This window comes from Malania oleifera, chromosome 8 (assembly GCF_029873635.1).
Source record: "Malania oleifera isolate guangnan ecotype guangnan chromosome 8, ASM2987363v1, whole genome shotgun sequence".
Lineage (NCBI taxonomy): Eukaryota > Viridiplantae > Streptophyta > Magnoliopsida > Santalales > Ximeniaceae > Malania > Malania oleifera.
The window spans coordinates 59,579,056-59,597,432 of NC_080424.1; the positions used below are offsets into that span (position 1 = coordinate 59,579,056).

Consider the following 18,377-nt stretch of genomic DNA (forward strand, 5'->3'; position numbering starts at 1 on the left):
GATTGTGCTTATTTATTTCATTTTTCTTCAATGAGGCTAGATGGTTGGTTCTATGTAAGCAACCTGAACCCTTTTTGAAATGAGTTTTCTTTTTAGGTCCGAAGGGGTTGTTTAGGTTGTCTTTATCATTTGGAGATTTGAAAAACATTTCAGAATAATTTTTCCTTTTTCTTTCTAGGCAAATGATTTTCAAAACGTTCTCCATTTTTCTTCTTTCTAGTGTGGCCCGATATTCCTTCAAATCATTTAAGTGCTTTGCCACCTTTCCATTTTCATTTTTCAAGAATGTTTTCTTCTTTGATATTTCAACTAGAATTCTATGCATTTTAAATGAAGTCTTTTCTAGCTTTTTATATGAAGGCATCTCATCAAATGATTCATCACATGATTTATCAAAGTGAAAGACACATGAATCATTGCATTCATTCATACCATCATCAATAGATGAATCATCACATGCAATATTAATAGAATTATTATGATATTCAACAGATGATCCAGCATTTGATACATCACATGATTTGGCATGGGAATCATCACAATAAATAACACATGAGCAATTAGATGATTCAACACAAGATTTTTTATAGTAAGCATCGCATGAACCATTTACAGTATTATCAATTGATGATTCTGTATATAACCCATCACAGCATTCATCACATGAGCCATCAGACAAGCTAGAGTGAGAATCATATACCTCTTTATTGATTTCTAGCTCAAGATTTACCTCCTTCTGATCATTAGAGCTTGGAGCATTTGGAGGAGTTACGATCTCCTTCTCCTGGGATTCTCCATATTTCTTTTCTAGTTCATCCTAGATTTCCTGTGCACTATGACATGCCACACTCAACAAAAATATCAGAATCTAACGCAAGATATAACATGTCTATGACATCAGAATTAATCACATTAAAATCATTTTCATTTATTTGTGCACATCTTCCTTAGTAATCACAAGCCAGACCCTCTAGTCCATAGATTTCAAGAATATGGTCATTCTAACTTCCCACGTGGTGTAGTCGACACCACAAAATAATGGAGGACTGGAAAGTGATCGTCCCTCACCAAATGGGGATACACCAATGTGAGCCATTGTGATCTTTTTGCAAAAACGTTTAAGTCAAGTGCAACGAGACTCTGATACCAATTGTTAGCTTTGTTGTATTCCCAAAAGGGGGGGTGAATTGGAATTTAAAACTTTATCGCCTAGGTTAAACTAATCTAGTAGTAGTACATTCACAACCTAGGGTCTGTCTATGCAGTTCCAAATGCGCAAATAGAAACAACGTGTGGAAATTAAAATCATGCGTAACATTCACCAATTATAACATACATGTGCGGTAAATATAAAAAGCAGAAATATAAATAAGGCACACGAAATGTTATCGGGGTTTGACCAACTGTGTCTTCGTCCCCGCCTCTAGCTCATAAGCCTGAGGAATCCACTAATAGCTCACTTAAGGGTGAAGTGACGCCGATTACAACCAGGTCAATTAGCACAGGGCTGACCTCAACCTTAACCAGGTCAATTAGCGGGGCTGACCTCAACCTACACGCCTTAACAAGATGGCACACCTAACTTTCCTAACCGGGTCTAAGCTAATTCGGGACTATTCTAAGGCTAGTCTCCCTTTTCAGGCCCGTGCCTGGAATACAACAGTTTTGCTCAATAAATGAAACGGTACAATGATTATGCTTTCAAGTAAAGTAGATGTGTACCCAGTTACGTTCAATCACATACACCACAATATGATTTAATATGTAAGCTCAATGTGGTCCAATATCTCAACTCTCAGATATGTGTATTTACTATCAGTGTAATGGGTGCGTGAGAGTATCAATCAAGCAGTCTTTGTATCACAAGATATTTAGCCAATAAGTTTACACAAAGATGTCAAGTCTCAAGTATTTCAATCAGCAAGATGTCTCAAGCATGTAAATATCAAATGATGTCTATGCTTGGTTTGCAAAAGATGTATAATCTTTGTATTCAGCAAATAATATATGAGGGAGTGAATATTGCAACAACGATCACTACCACATAAACAAATATCTTCTCAAAGTTAGATCAAAATGAATACCACAAGATATTTGAAAATGTTTTGAAGAGATTTTGCAATCCACAAACAAATACGAACTTCTTAAGATATTGCAATGGATATGCAATACTCAGAAGTTTAATACAAGTCTTCTTAGGTGAGACTTATTAACAAAGTCCCCTAAGAATACTTAGGTTTAGCTCTCAAGAAAATTATATCAAACAACAAGAGCAAGGAGAGCAAACCTATATGCACAACCACACTTAAACACACTTACAAAGATTATTTTAGAATTAAGATCTAGTAAGAATAAGTGTTGAAGGCTCAAAGATGAGTATTATGAGTTTTGGGATTTTCAGAGGATTTCACCCTAATCAAATATGCTAATCTCTTACTAATTTGCACAAATGATCACATATATATAGGCATGGGACAAGTTATGACTGTTAGGGACCTATTGGGTATTATTAGGAAAGTTTAATGACATTTAAAATATTTTAACCCTGTTTAAAAAATGTTTAACCGTGGTAAAAATTAGGGCAACCCGAGAGGTCCGGTCGACCAGAACAGTTTCGGTCGACCAAATCACATATGGTTCGATCGACCAGGAGGTTTTTGAACTGAAGGCTCGGTCGACCGAAAGTAGGCGATTTCCCATTTCTTCGAGGTTCGATCGACAGGGCCATTTTGAACTAGCTGGTTTGGTCAACCAGACCGTTGGGATTTTTCCCGAGGACCCTCGGTCGACTAGGTAGTTGGTATTCATTTTTGGCTCGGTTGACTAGATGGTCAATTTGTTGACCTCAGGAGGTTTCGGTCGACCGGGAGGTTTTGAACTATACTAGTTTGGTCGACCAGGGCCTTGGTCAACTGTTGACCCAGGCCTGTTTCGGTCGACCAGGGCAAAATGAACTGCCTTGGCCAGTCGACCGAAAGTGCACAATGTGTGCATTTCGGTCCGGTCTCAAAACACACAAACCCTATTCAAGTGCCTAACAATCATAGGTGCAATGGTGTGTGTCCTAGGGTCATTTTTGTTCAAAATAAAGACACCAAAAGAATCCGATGTCAGTCGACCGAAGGGTAAATCCTAAGGTCATTCTAAGGTCACTTTTTAGTTTATGGTTTGTTTTGAGCTTATATATTATCATGCATGTGGTGTGTGTGAGCTTATTATAAACCGGAACCCTAATTACTATTATAGACCAATTTTTACAAATGAAATATATTACAACACTGAATATAAATTGGTCTTCAGACTTTACTTGCTTTGTGCCCATCTTGATCTTAACAATCTTAGTTCCTACACAAAACCTCAAACACCCATTAGATACAATGTATTTGTCATAATCAAAATCGGGCGTGACCTATAAGGTCAACATTTGGAATTGTTCGCAGGCATCTTAGTAAGTTAGGTAAGGAGAATAAATTATAACAGAAATTTTGGGAATTACTAATTGAGTAATATGTGAAAATGAAAATATAATATTTTGCTTGACAATATTGTGATATGAATATCAAATAAAATTGTGTGGCATATGATTTATATTGGAAATTTATTAACTCAATGAGTCTTTTTTATTTTGATTATGACAAATCCAATAGTTCTTACATGTGCATTGAGCTTATTAACAAGAACTAACCTTTAGAACGCATGGATGGTAAGGATGCAAGGAAACCATAAGGACCGCAACGTTCACATCATATGGTGCCATTTGAAGAAGTAAAGGAAATGAAAACCAAATAATTTCAATTGTATTTATTGCTCAGTTCAATTTGGGTATGTAATATTAATCATAATATATAATAATTAATGCATTGCACGTATGATAGGACAAATAAGCTTAATGACCATAGTTTGATCATATAGGAACCATACGCTCAAAAAGACTTTAAAAAGACCCTAGGTCCTTGCACAAGCACTTAGGAAAGTTCCGTGGTAGTGTCCGATTGTCGATTTGACTAGAAATTTAAGGAAAAATTAAGGAGAGAAAGAGAAAGAGAGATTACCTTATCTTAAGAGTGGTGCCTACGACACCCTAATCACAAATTCACTCAAGTGAAAATATTGGTGGTGGAGAATGGAACTCATGGGTGTTTTCCGTTCTTCGATCGGCACACAATAGGCTGAGAAAATCGAAGAGAGATAGAGAGCTGGTGAAGAAGAGAGAGTGACGAGAGCGGGAGAGAGGCGCAGGCTTCTGTTCTTAATTCAAATCATCTTGAACTTTCAAGATGATTTGATTCTTCTTCCTTTTTACATATATAATAATATATATATCTAATGTATATTATATTATTATTATTTACATATATATATATATATATATATATACATACATACATACATACATATATATGTAATCATACTATTACTTAATGTAATTTATTCAATTTAATAATTTTTAATTAATTAATTAATAATAAATCTTAATTTAATTTAAAAAATTTTTTTTTCCTAAGTTACTACAAATACATGATATCGGCTAACTATCCATCTAGGGGAAAATTTCAATATTATACAAATATGGCAGATGATTTACATGTTTATGGAAATTTATTATGATATAGTATGATTATGTTGAAAGGTATGATTTCACCAGACTTATAAAAGTATGAGTACAAATTTTTATGATTTATCAGTTACAGTTTAATATATTACAATTAAATTACTTGCAGTATATATTTATAACACAATAGAACTCATGCTGCCACACACTGATGATAATCTATCCCAACTTACTGAGAGGTGTTTCACCCAAGAACTTAAACATTTTAGGAAATCTAGACAGACGAGCGGAGCGAGCTTCGAGGTAGAAAAGGTGTTGGTATTGTCTTAATTTCAGGATAAGTGTTTGAGTTAGGAGATAGGTTTTGTGAAATTCCTAAGATATTTTATGGATTTTTTGGGACGTACATGTATATTTATGGAGATAGTAGAACTCTGATATTATATATGAGGTTCAGGAACATTAAGTTTTTCACTGCATAAATAGTATGTATTTATGGACAGGTATATCCTCGGTATCCCACTTTGGGTTCGGATTGACATTGTGGATATTATTATTAGTATCAGAACATTTAATATTTTTAGTAGTATAATTTTTGGATCGCTATAGATCTTGCTTGGTCATCAAGTGAAAAATTGCAAATAGCTACCTACGCGAGATTATAAGGAATCAACTACAATAATTATGTTGTTTAATGTTTGGTAACATTTTAAAATTTTGGTTGGAATTATTATTCAATTTATACTTGTAACCATGCAATTTAAAGGTAGCAATGATTTGGGCATGATTTAAGTTTCAATTATAATCCTAAGTATGACTTGAAATGAATATAAATAGGTGTGTGACTTATCTTTTAAGGATATCTCTCAATCAATTCAATAAACATAATATAATACCATTATGGTTCAAAGAAAAATTTAAATCGTATTTGGAGCATCAATTTGGAATGTTCAGCATTTATAAAAGTTAAATATAATTTTATATTACACTATATTTAAATTGGCCCAAATCAAAATTATCTCAAAGCTAAAGTATTAAATACTAAGCATGCGTTTGGAGACCTAAAGTCTTCTAGCATACACTCTATCACCAATGGCAAATTACCTTATACATATAGGTGAGAAGGCAGGCGAGGAGAGAGGAGGACTTCCAGCGGCGTTGCCTTAGTCACAGTTAGCCCAAAGCGCTCCCCCATGTGAATTGGTTCGTCGTCTAGAGTTGCAATCTCAAACCCATGTAGCAAATTGGCTAGTGTAAAATGCATAACCTGAAGTGCAAAAGAAACTCTAGGGCACATTCTTCTGCCGTTGCTGAACGGGATCAACTCAAAATTTTGCCCCTTCACATCCACATCTTGGTGGGTTGTCAAAAATCTCTCTGGTCGAAACTCGTATGGAACAGGCCACACTTGCGGGTCTCGATGAACCTTCCATAGGTTCACCACTAGGCGTGTGCCGGAGGGGACGCAATGGCCACCGATGGTACAATCTTCTATGGATTCATAAGGTATTCCTAGAGGTGCGGCGGGGTAGAGGCGCAGGGTCTCCTTGATGATGGCTTGGATGTATACCAAGTGTTTGATATGAGTTCCCTGTAGTTGTTGTTGTCTCCCAACCTGGGCGTCCAATTCTTGTTGCGCCTTCTTTAGAGTGTGGGGATTGTTGAGGAGCAAGCAGAGAGCCCATACTAACGTCACATTTGAGGTGTTGGCGCCCCCCCAACACGAGAGCTTGCGGTCAATTATGTATACCATGGACAACATACTTGTAGTATTTGGTAATTGAGAATCGACTCTCAAAATTATAATCAGAATTGAAATGCTTCAATTTGTACATTTTAATTCTGGACTTAATTTTTGAACATTTTAATTCTGGACTTTTACTTTAAAATTAAAATACTATTGAATATTAAAAAAAATACTTATAAAATATATACAAAAAATAATAAAATATTATTATATAAAAAATATATTGCTACTATGGTTATTTTATTATATTATTTTTTAATATTAAATAACAAATTATGTTACAGTGTCACAACATATGATATTTTATTAATAAATTATATATTTAAATATAATACTTATAAAATGTAAGATACAATATAATATTAATAACATTGTTAAAACAAAATAATAATAATAATAATAATAATAATAATAATAATAATAATAATAATAATAATAATACAATAGGTAAGGATAATCAAGTACATGATTATCTAAATTATTTTGTTATAAAAAATTATTTATTATGTAGTTTAATAAAATAATATTATATAATAATTATATTTATAATATTATTATTTTATACTAAATTAATTGAATAAATTTTTTCATACTAACTAGACTCATTTATGATTCTTATATTTATATATACCAAATAATATAATATAATTTTGATTCCGATTTTGTTGTCGAACCAAATATGAGAGAGGAATGTGACATTTTGTTTCCAGTCCAATGAAATTTTATTTTGATTCTGATTCCAACTCCAATTGTGAACCAAACAATACCTTGGTGAGATGAGCTCTACTTTGGGCCTCCATATAGCGTGTTATGCCTTTAAGGAGAAAATTTCATGGTTAGTTTAATTAGTATCACTATTAAAAATTATGAAAACGAAAAATAAGAAATAAGAAATTAAAAATTAAAAATAGAAATCAAAAACCCAAAATTAGAAACCTATTTTATTAATATTTTAAATTTAAAATAAATTAAAATTTGAATTTAAAATATTTATTTTTATCTATAAATCAAATAATATTTTTAAAAATATGATTAAATAATATATGCGCAAAATAATGCAAATTTAAAAAACTATAATGAAAATAAAAATAATTATAAACATTTTAATTAATTGTTATATTCTAAAATTCACTTTATAATAATGTTATTATTAATGATAATTGAAAAATAGTAAAAATATTTTTAAATTTTTATTATTTAATTTTTTTGAAATATATGTACATTTTTATTTTAATTTTATTTAAATTCATATGATTATTTTATTTCAATTTTAATCAAAAGTGTGTACAAAACAAATGATTTAATTTGAAAAATAATTATTTTTGAATACTAAAATTTTTAATAGCATATCGCTAAAGCAATTGAGAATCACAGATTTAATTTTCAATTTTTTTAATAAATAGTTGAAAACCAACAATAAGAATTGAATAGATAATTGTATTTTTATAATTTATTTTTTCATTATTCAAAAATAAAATTAGAAAACAAAAATTAATAATGATAATAAGTAGACCCTCATTAAATAGATCATTTGGATTGAATATATTATACATTCTTTTAAAAGGAAGTTAGGTTTAGGTCACGCATTTAACAATTTTCTCTATCCAACAAAAAATACTTATAAAAAAGTTTTTTTGCCTGAAATTTGGAACTCATCAATAAAAAAAAAATATTATATCAATATTTGAACCATTTAAGTGATGTGGGTACGTACCAACATCACCCAAAAAAAAATATTAACCAATATTTTTATTTTAATTATTAACTTGTAAAAATATATAGAACTTTATACAAAAATTATATAAAAAAAAAATAGATATTCAATTTGAAATACTGCCTCTAGTCTCATTAATTAATAGCATGTGTGCTTGCACACAAAGGAGAAAATATTAAATTAATTAATAATTATATTTTTCCATAATTTTGCATCAGAAAAAAAAATATTTATTTTTTAGTAGGTCGAGTATTAAAGTTTGTCCAAACATGTGACAACATTATAATTTTTCAATCTATCAATAGCTAGTAAGCTTATAATTTTTTTAATCTATTAATAGCTAACAAGCTTATTAACACAAATTATATAAACAATCTATACAAATTAAAATTTAAGGTCGAATATGATCTTGAAAATTTAGAAAAGTAATTAAAATATATTTTTCAATTTTCTATACAAATTTTAAAAAAAATAAGATGATATTTTCATATTTTTTTTAAAAAAGTTAGTATAAAAATAAAACTATTTTTATAAACAAATAGTATCAAAAATATTTACTGTTATTCATTTATTTTATACAAATATTATAAAAATAAGAATTATTTTAATTAACTTTTTTTTTAATTTATTGAAAAATTAAAATAAAATATTTCAGAACTAAACTGAGTGTACTTTAATATAATGGGTGTACTAATAAAAAATGAAAAATGAGTAGTGCTCTTTCCCTTTGTAAATATCAATTGAACACCAAAAAAAATAGAAAGAATTTGATCTTTAAATGACGAAGAAATTTTAATTGAAAAAAAAAATCCATATGTACCAGGCATGTAGATTTGATGAAAACATCAGGATCATGATCGGACGGCACATCTCCGCTGTCGACGACGGACAACATCACATCCATAAAGTTGCCGCCGTCTTCCGCCGAAACCGGCCTCTTCCGCTTGTGCTCCTCCAACCACTCCTCCATCACGCGATCCAATTCCGCCACTGTTCTTTTCATTTCCCTCTTGTATCCTCCCACATCCAACCACCTCAGAAACGGAATCGCATCTCCCACCACGAACGTCCCCATCAGTCGGAAAAACTCCTTCAACGCCCTCCGAAACCGATCGTCGGCGGCGCCGCCATCTTCCAAACATCGGTCTCCTATCACCATCCTAAGAATCACCTTCAGATTTATATCCCCAAACCACTTGCTCATCTGCACCAGCACCGCATTTGAACCACCGCCTCCGCTGCCACTGGCTCCGGACCATCTCCGATAGATATCGTTTACGGCCTCCTTCACTTGGGATTCAGGGATGTGCTTGAGGGTCTCGACGCGGTGGCTGGAGAGGAGATGGGTCACGGCTATCTTGCGCACGTGGCGCCAGTAAGGGCCGTAAGGGGCGAACCTGAACATGGCGTAGTTGTAGCCCATGTGCTCCACGCCCACTGCCCTGGTGCAGCTGGCGAAGACTTTGTCGTGAGTGGTCAGACACTCCCGAGCCATTGCCGGATTGCTCACGACCCGGGCCCGGTGCATGCCCAGCTTTATCGTGAAGATTGGGCCGTGCTTGTCGGCCATGTTCCGCAGCTTCCTGTGGGGGAGTTGAGATCCTCCGAGGAGATGGAGGTGGCCGATCACCGGCCACGCTCCGGCGGCTTCGAGGGCTGCTACTTTTTGGCCGACAGACTTCTTTCGGAAACTTGTGGAAATCCATAACAGGAAATAGAGGAAGAGAAGAACAGCGAAGGCGGAAGCAGTGTAAGTAGCGGAGGAGAAAAAGAGAAGGAAAAACTCCATGCCTGTCTACAATTTTTCTCTCATTGGCGTCTTGAATGAAATGAATTACTTGGGGTTGCTAAGGGTCGGGCACTAAATATCTTTAAAATTATTAGAACAGCCAATACGTCTACATCTTGTTAATGTCAAACGAAATGTTAATATCTATATGGATGACTGATCCGGGAGTTTTTTTTTTCTAGTTTTATTATTAAAATAAAATAAAATATTAAATAATACCTTATTTGAAAACTAATGTTCACGTAATCTCAGAACTTGATGCTACAAGATTTAAACTGATGGACGAGTGGGAAGGTGACGCGCGGCACGGAGCTGAGCAAATCTCGCAGCACCAAGTTGCGAGATTTAAAGCGACCAGCGAGCGGGAATGTGATGCATGGCACGGGGCTCTGCAAATCTCGTAGGACCAACCTGCGAGATTTGCTGTGCAGAAGTTTAGGCAAATCTCACAAGTTAGTTTCTGTGAGATTTGCTTCACCCATTCTTCAACCCCTTCCTGCTTCAATTTTCTTCGCGTTGCAGAGCAGAGAGCAAAGGCCGAACAATTTTCTTTGCGTTGCAGGTTACCGTTGGTGAACGAACGTTGCTGGGTTACCATTGTTTGCAAGAGTTGCTTGAAGAGGGAGATTATAAAAGGAGGAGATAGGGTAAGGCCTTTGAAACCCTAAGCTCATTATTTTTTGAGAGGAAAATACATATTCTTTGATTGATTGGTTGATTTGTTAGTGTGCATTATTTAGTCCGAATTACCTTCGAATCGTTGATTGAAGGTTTTTATTTCAAACTCCCAAATTTGAGGTATGTATTTTAATTTTGTTCGGTTTCCATTTAATTTTTCTATTGCAATTTTTATTATAAGTGTATTGGAAATTTATATATATATATATATATAACAATCATGAGATGATATATTGATAATTTTAGATCCAATGCATATAGTTCAACAATCATGAGATGATTTATTGATAATTTTAGATCCAATAATTAATAGATGATTTTTTTTCTTAATTTTAAAATTGAATTATATTGCATCACTAATTAATATGTTAAAATAAATGACTAGTTTCTAATATGTTTTACACTAAAATTAAAAATATTTTTAATTAAAATTTTAATTGATAATTCTGTTCTTATTATTTTAACTAACATTAAAATGTTTTTATTAAATGATAATAATAAATATATTATTATGTAATAAAAAATAATCTTATTCTTGATGTATGTATGTAACATGTTATAATTTGCTTCCTAACTTGGCACTTGAAATCATATGCTAGATATTTTCATAATATATGTTTTAATTTTCTAAAAAAACTCATTTATTTTATTTATTCATAATTCTAAGTCATATTGTGCACAATGGTAGTAATAAATTATATAAAAATATGGTACCTGTGGGGGGAGAGGACAAATTAAGAAGCATGCATTAAGCTAATAATTTTTCATAATTCTAGGTCATATTGTGCATAAAGTGATAAAGTGCTAATTGAATTATATTTTTCGAAATGAGTTTATATAAATGACTTAAAACTTCTCAAATTTTATTTAATAAGAATTTCTAAAGAATTTAAAAATAAGCTTTATAAAAACTTACAAAACTATTCAAACTTTAATGAAGAATACATAGAATTACGTGGCAAAGTAAGTTTAATTTTTTTAAATTATATTGTAGTTATATGTAATAAATATATAAACATGTAAAAATAAATAGCAAATTCAATCACATTCTTCTTAATTATATTCTACACATGTGTTTGAAAGAATAGCTAGTTTCATGACAAATTATAAGTAGAATATGAATCATGCCTGATTGAACTGGGTATCCTCACGTTAATGTCATGATTTTATTAGAAGAAATTTCATAAATTTGTCAAGATCCCATTTCTCATCTATTTATGTTATGTATCAAGATTGTTGGTACTTAGGTGATAAAGTGAAGGGGTGAAAATTATTTATTTAGTTTAGAGCTTTCATTTAAAAATTAAAAATCAAGCAACTTATTTTTAATATAACTTAATTAATTCTTAATTGAACAAAAAATTAATAATAAATTTTAGTGACATATTGATCTGAATGTCTCTTGCATGATGCAGTGATGTGAATTGCATGCTGGTAGATATTATAAGTTCTTGCATGCTCAAACTATGTTATTACATTGCTTGCAAACGTTTCAGGGTCATTGTAAAAATGGGTAAATGTTCAAATTACAGACGGCATGCTGCCAAAATTTCGGTAGGACTTTTCCCCAAAGAGTCATAAATGCATGCAAAAATATTTTTGAAGTGACGAGTGAAACATTTAGGGAAGATTGCATGCACATGAACGTAGTGAAAGTAATTCTTGATTACTATTGACTTAGCATATCACTTATACATACAATTGTTGTTTGCGTAGGTCTTTTATCTTTCCTGAGCGTTGATCTAAATGGCAGAAAGTTCAAGCAGCACTCCGATGACAGTATTGTTGTTCATAGGGGTGACATTATAACCGGACCAACTAGTGTTAGTTATAGTATTCTTCCAGTTCGACCTATTCGAATTGGCCATAGGTGTAAATTAACTAAATTGTATACGAAGATATACAAGTATTTGCATATTGATCCAAATCAATATGCATTGCGGGTAACTACAAGATACTCGATTCAAGGGCATCATGATACAGTCCTCTATGAGTCTATTCCCGTAACCGATGATTACGATCTGCGCATTGTGTTGGATGCACACTGCGTTGGGACGACATATTTAATTGTGCAATTATATGTCGAAAACATTCCTTACATGGGTGTCGCCGCGGATGGGCAGACAATAACGTCTATTGAGCATGTGGTTGAAGTGGAGGAAGAAGATGCAGATCCATACACGAGTACAGATGTTGGTGGGATGCATGTTGTGGATATAAACGAATTTCTGGGATCGTCGTTCTAGCCGCACACGTACGAAAAACCTATTATTAACATGGATGATCATGGTGTTTGCGAAGAAGTTCCAGCAGAACGACCAGGATCGTTGTTCGCTATTGCGAACAACGCGTTAGATGAGGGGATGAACATCACGAATGATGTTCATTTACAAGAAAACACATACGAGCAGGAAATTGGTGAAGGGACGAACGAGCTCCCCAATGATGTCGACCCCCCCCTCCCTGTGAAACGAATGATGCCACGTACAACGCCGAGTTCATGGACGAACCTTCTATGTATAGTGTAATTGACGTAGATGCTACAGATTTGTCACATGATGAGGAGCTTCCTATATGGGTAACTCGTTGGGATGAATCGTTAGAGCTGAGTAAGGGGATGCTATTCGTGTCAAAAGATCAGTTGATAGTGGTTGTGCGAATATACTACGCTCAAACGCACCATGACTTCCATGTCGTGCAGTCAACCCCACTGTTATGGGTTGTTAGGTGTAAGAACTCTGATTGTGGTTGGAGAGGGTGCAATGTATCGTCAGAAATACCAATTTTTTGAAATCACTCAATATGGTGGTCCGCACACATGTTTGAACGAACTTCTCTCGCAAGACCATAACCAAATCACGTCGTCCCTCATTGCTAGGGAGATCGTGAACATGATAAGGGGTGATGAGTCGACATCAATCGCTACATTGAAAAAGTTCATAGATCATCGTTTCGGCTATTCCATCTCATATAAGAAGGTTTGGTTGGGCAAACAAAAGGCAATTGCCCAAATATTCGGCAATTGGGAGATGTCTTATCAAACTTTGCCTAGGTGGATGGAAGCAATGTGAGCGTATAATCCTGGTATTGTTGTCAAGTGGAGGTGGACTCTTATACCAGGTAGCGATCAGACCGCAACATTTGTATCAGTATTTTGGGCGTTCGCAGCATCAATTCAGGGTTTTCCCCACTGTCCTCCTGTTATATGTGTAGATGGGACATACTTGTATGGTAAGTACAAGGGCAAACTCCTTATTGCGACGTGTCCGAATGCAAATAGGTAAATATTTCCCCTTGCATTTGCTATTGTGCAAGAGGAAAGTTTGGACACACGGAATTGGTTTCTGTGTTGTCTTCGTTCCATTACCGACAGAGACGACATTTGCCTTATATTAGATAGGCATCCATGGATTCTCGCTGTAGTGCATCGCAATCCTGATTAGCAACCACCACTGATTCTGCCTTTGACGGTTAGCAACTTCAGCACGAAAGTGCACAGTGTCAATCTTAAGCATATGGCTGAGCGAGCGGGAAGGGAGCATCAGGTAAGAAAGTTTAATATGTGGTTGGAGAGGATATTTGATGAGGGTGGGGAACCTGCGAAGACGTTTTTTTATCAAATCCCTCCTCATTTGTGAACTCAGTACCACCATGGTGGCAGAAGGTATGGGAACATGACGACTAACCTCGTCGAATGTTTCAACGCCGTCCTGAAGGGCGCTCGTAGCCTCCCAATCACTGCCCTTGTGCCACTGACATTTTATCACGTTACACATTATTTTAACAACCAACAAGAGGTTGCTCGTAACGCAATATCGGGAGGAAATGCATTCACTCCTCATATATTGCTAGCGATGGAAAGAAAGAAGTTGAAGGTGACCGGACATCGCGTGACAACGTTCAACCGGTCTAGGGGTACTTTTAGCATCACAACTGCGCAGTTGGAACCTCATACAAGAAACAACGTGCAAACTTTGCACATTTAGGATATGCGCAAATACTCGTGTGGGAAGTGGCAAGCGATACACTTTCCTTGCTCCCACCTTCTCGTTGCATGTGTGGAAACACGACTGAATTCTATGTAGTACGTTGAGCCATATTGGAGCACTACCGAACACTATACGACATATGTGGCGAATTTTCATCCGATTATGCATGAGGCATACTGGCTAGCATCCTCTTTGTCGACTATATAGGAAAATCCAGCATATGCTTGACATAAAGGTCATCCTAGGAGCTCCCGTATACACAATGAGATAGACGCAAGGGAAGATAGGAAGAGGACCACGTGCAGTATATGTCATCAAGAAGGACATAATTGTACAAGGTGTCCGAGAAGGACCCAACCTGGGGATGCAAATGGACTGTCGCGTTGATTTCATAGGCAGTTTAGGACTCATTTAGACCCTTCTTCTTTTGTATGTACTTATTCTAATGCGATGATGCATTTTCCAGGATTGATCTAAGGCTGTCTGATCCAAGCGTATTGACGATGGGTGATGATCATAGGGCCAGCCGAGCGTGGGCTGATGAGCATGCTGATCCCTTGTTCTGCTGAGAGGGCATGCAGTTTGTAGAGCGCTAGTTGGAGGCAGACCTCCGCATCGTCCGCCTAATACGTGATGCGGGATTTTATGACATTTATCGGATTGCCCATATCCAGCTTAATTGGCTTCTCGTCACAACTTTGGTGGAGCGATGGAGGCCCAAGACGCACACATTCCACCTACCTCATGGGGAGGCGACCGTCACACTCTAGGATGTCGCCATTTTGTTTGAGCTACCGATTGATGGACAAGCCGTGACCGGTTGTACTATCGAACCAGTGGAGGGACCTATGGACCGTCAGGGATGACCCGCCCTGCGTACAATATGCGAGCGTTTGTTAGGGGTTGTTCCACCTGATAGCGAGTTGGTTGGTGCATGCATTTATATGCGGTTCCTCGAGGGGGATGCATTTCGTCAGCTCCCGGCAGATACAAATGCACGAACGATAGCATGCCACGCATGAGCCCACTTGTTGTGTTTGATCTATGGAGTGATATTTTCTGATGTTTTGGGCAACTATGCACATCTGATGTTCCTTCCACTCCTTGAGGACTTTGGAGCGTGTGACTCGTACAGTTGGGGGTCCGCTACTTTGGCATAGTTATACAGGGAGATGTGTCGGGTTGCTCACCACTCGAAGACACAAATTGTTGGCCCCTTTTGCCTAGTCCAGGTTTGGGCTTGGGAGAGATTTCCTTCCTTCCTGCCTATGCGGCGAGGTTTCCTGCAGATTCAAAGGGGTCAGGATGATCGTCCGGTTGATCCACTCCCATTCGCATACTGGTTAGTACCAACAACATCTATCCCTCCTTATTCACTCTATAAGTACTACGAATACTAATTCGTAATACGTACTAGTCGTTACAAGGGTTCTTTTCTCATTGTATTATTATTATTATTATTACCTTATTTTTATTATTATTTTATTATCACTATTATTTCATTATTTATATTATTATTATTAATTATTCTCCTATATTGATATAAGTAATTTATTATTATTACTATTATTTTATTATCATTATTTATTTTCCTATATTGATATAAGTAATTTATTATTATTACTATTATTTTATTATTATTTATTTTCCTATATTGTTGTAAGTAATTTATTATTATCACTATTATTTATTTATTTATTTATTTATTTATTATTATTATTATTATTATTATTATTATTATTATTATTATTATTATTATTATTATCATATTAGTAATTATGCTCATATATATTATTTCCATAAAGGTGTAAAAGAAAAAAAAATATAATAAAAAATAAAAAAACCAAAAAACGAAAAGGAGAGGAGCTAGCGTTTCTAAAATTTTTTATAAAAAGGCCTTCTTCTTCTTCCCTCAAGGAGGCCAAGCGCACACACAGGAGCACGGCAGCGCACAGCAGGCCAAAATAAAATTTTTCTGCTAGCCTCTTCTTCTTCTTCCCTTATCCACCACCATTCCTCTCAACTCTCTCATACCATCACACCCGCAAGCCCGAACCCTTCAATACCAGCAATTCGTACCCTGCTCCAGCCTCCATCCGAAGTAGCACCACGACTAGCAGTGCTGTGAGCAGCCACCCTCCGTTCATCGACCTCACTATCGCCGCCCACACCAGCCTCCCAAGCGCTGTCGCGACCACCGCCACCCACAAAAGACTCAGCAGCGGCTGCAGGAGCAACCACTCAGCAGCCCCGTTGCTCACTCCCGTCATCTCCAGCTTCACGGCTCTCTGCAACACTTCACGGCCACAACCCCACGATGCCAGCTTCTGCAACCGCCGGAGGTTCTCCACACCATCACGGGTAGAACCCTCTGAACACAGTCCCGAGAGTTCCCTCCGGCGAGCACCACTGGTCCGAGACCCCAACATCATCCTTGTGGCCAACCATCTCCCAGACAGTCCAGGATCTCCGACCACCCTCCAGTATCTCCGGCGGACTCCAGCATCACCCACAACGGTAAGCCCCTGGTAAGCATGCATACACTCCTGCATACACACACGCCTACGATATACATACATATACATATATTGGTCCTGTTTAATATTTAAAGTTCTAGTTTTTTTTATTTGTTATATGTTATCATTGTTATTATATGGGATAGATTAACTGTTCTGTTTATGTTTAATATGTTTTTTTGTTGTTATTTTTATTATTGTTATTATATTATTATTAAGTACTTATATTATTGTTACGCTTATATTTGGCATTTTAGTGTATATTCACTGTTATTATGAGTACTATGGTATTGTTAGTGTTTAGTATATATAATATTATGGCTTTGTTATTATGCTTATATTTAGCAAACCTTGTTAATATATTATTATCATTATTATTTATTATGGTAATTTATCATTAGGATACCATGTTATGTAGAAAAGTAGTGCGCCAGGTAGTTCATTAAGTATCGTGGTAGATTATTATTATGGTAGTATATCTAATATTATGACATGTGTATTTATTATTTATTTGCATATTCTATGGCAGATTTATTATTTGAACGGTTTCCATAATCTTGTTCTTTCTCCTTACGTGTCTATAAAAGTGCATAATTTCTAGGGTTTGATTATTTCCATACTAGATTATAGTATTAAAGTTAGATTGATTATTAACATTTAGGATTTAATATTGAGATTTCGATTATTATGATATATAATTTTTACGTGTTATGATTTATAGTATGAGTAGTACATTTTTCCTCTTTTTATTTAGCTATTTGAAATTTTAGAAAAATATGAAAAATTATAAAAAATAGAAAATTAGGAGAAAATTTAAAAAATATTTTTGATTTATTATTTCAAAATACAGTAAAAATATGAAAAAAAAATAAAAAATCAGAAAAATAGAAAAAAGGCAAGGAAAATACTTTGAAACTTAAAAATCATTTTTTTTTTTTTTTAGTTCCAAAAACCTTCCAACTAGTATTTTAATACTTAGAAAAACCCTAGAAAATTTTCAAAATTTGGAAGTGTATTTTGTAAGTTATTTTCGATTTTATCCCTATGATTTTAATGTGGGGGTATGAGCCTTCGGCCTTCACGTACCTTAAGCTCTGAGGGAATATATGTATATGTTTATTTATTTATTTATTTATTTATTTTTCATAGGTATTTATAAATTCACAAAAAGGAGTAATTTAAAGACTTATTAGATTAACTTAGGGATAATTTTAAATTAATTGGGTACCGTTCGTAAAAACGGGTGCGTAGGGGGTGCTCGTACCTTCACCTCACGTAACCGAACTCCCGAACCTAATTCTGGTAATGTAGACCTATTTTACCCCTAACGGGGTAGTCATCACGTGTTCTAACCACACTAAAGGTTAGTGGCGACTCCGACATTCTATGTTT

At 34.8% G+C, this 18,377-nt stretch overlaps 2 protein-coding genes across 2 annotated transcripts; both read right to left on the minus strand.

Annotated features, from left to right (window-relative positions):
* Positions 1-5,456: 5,456 nt before the first annotated feature.
* On the minus strand, positions 5,457-6,305 carry LOC131162697 (cytochrome P450 82C3-like). The gene has a single exon (XM_058119302.1). The coding sequence runs from the start codon at positions 6,303-6,305 to the stop codon at positions 5,658-5,660; it is 648 nt and encodes a 215-aa protein (XP_057975285.1). The 3' UTR covers positions 5,457-5,657.
* On the minus strand, positions 5,457-9,849 carry LOC131162008 (cytochrome P450 CYP82H23-like). Its single transcript, XM_058118103.1, has 2 exons — positions 8,834-9,849; positions 5,457-7,113 (listed from the first exon to the last, which is right to left on the minus strand). The coding sequence occupies exons 1-2, from the start codon at positions 9,800-9,802 to the stop codon at positions 7,108-7,110; spliced, it is 975 nt and encodes a 324-aa protein (XP_057974086.1). The 5' UTR covers positions 9,803-9,849; the 3' UTR covers positions 5,457-7,107.
* Between the last annotated feature and the right edge of the window lie 8,528 nt (positions 9,850-18,377).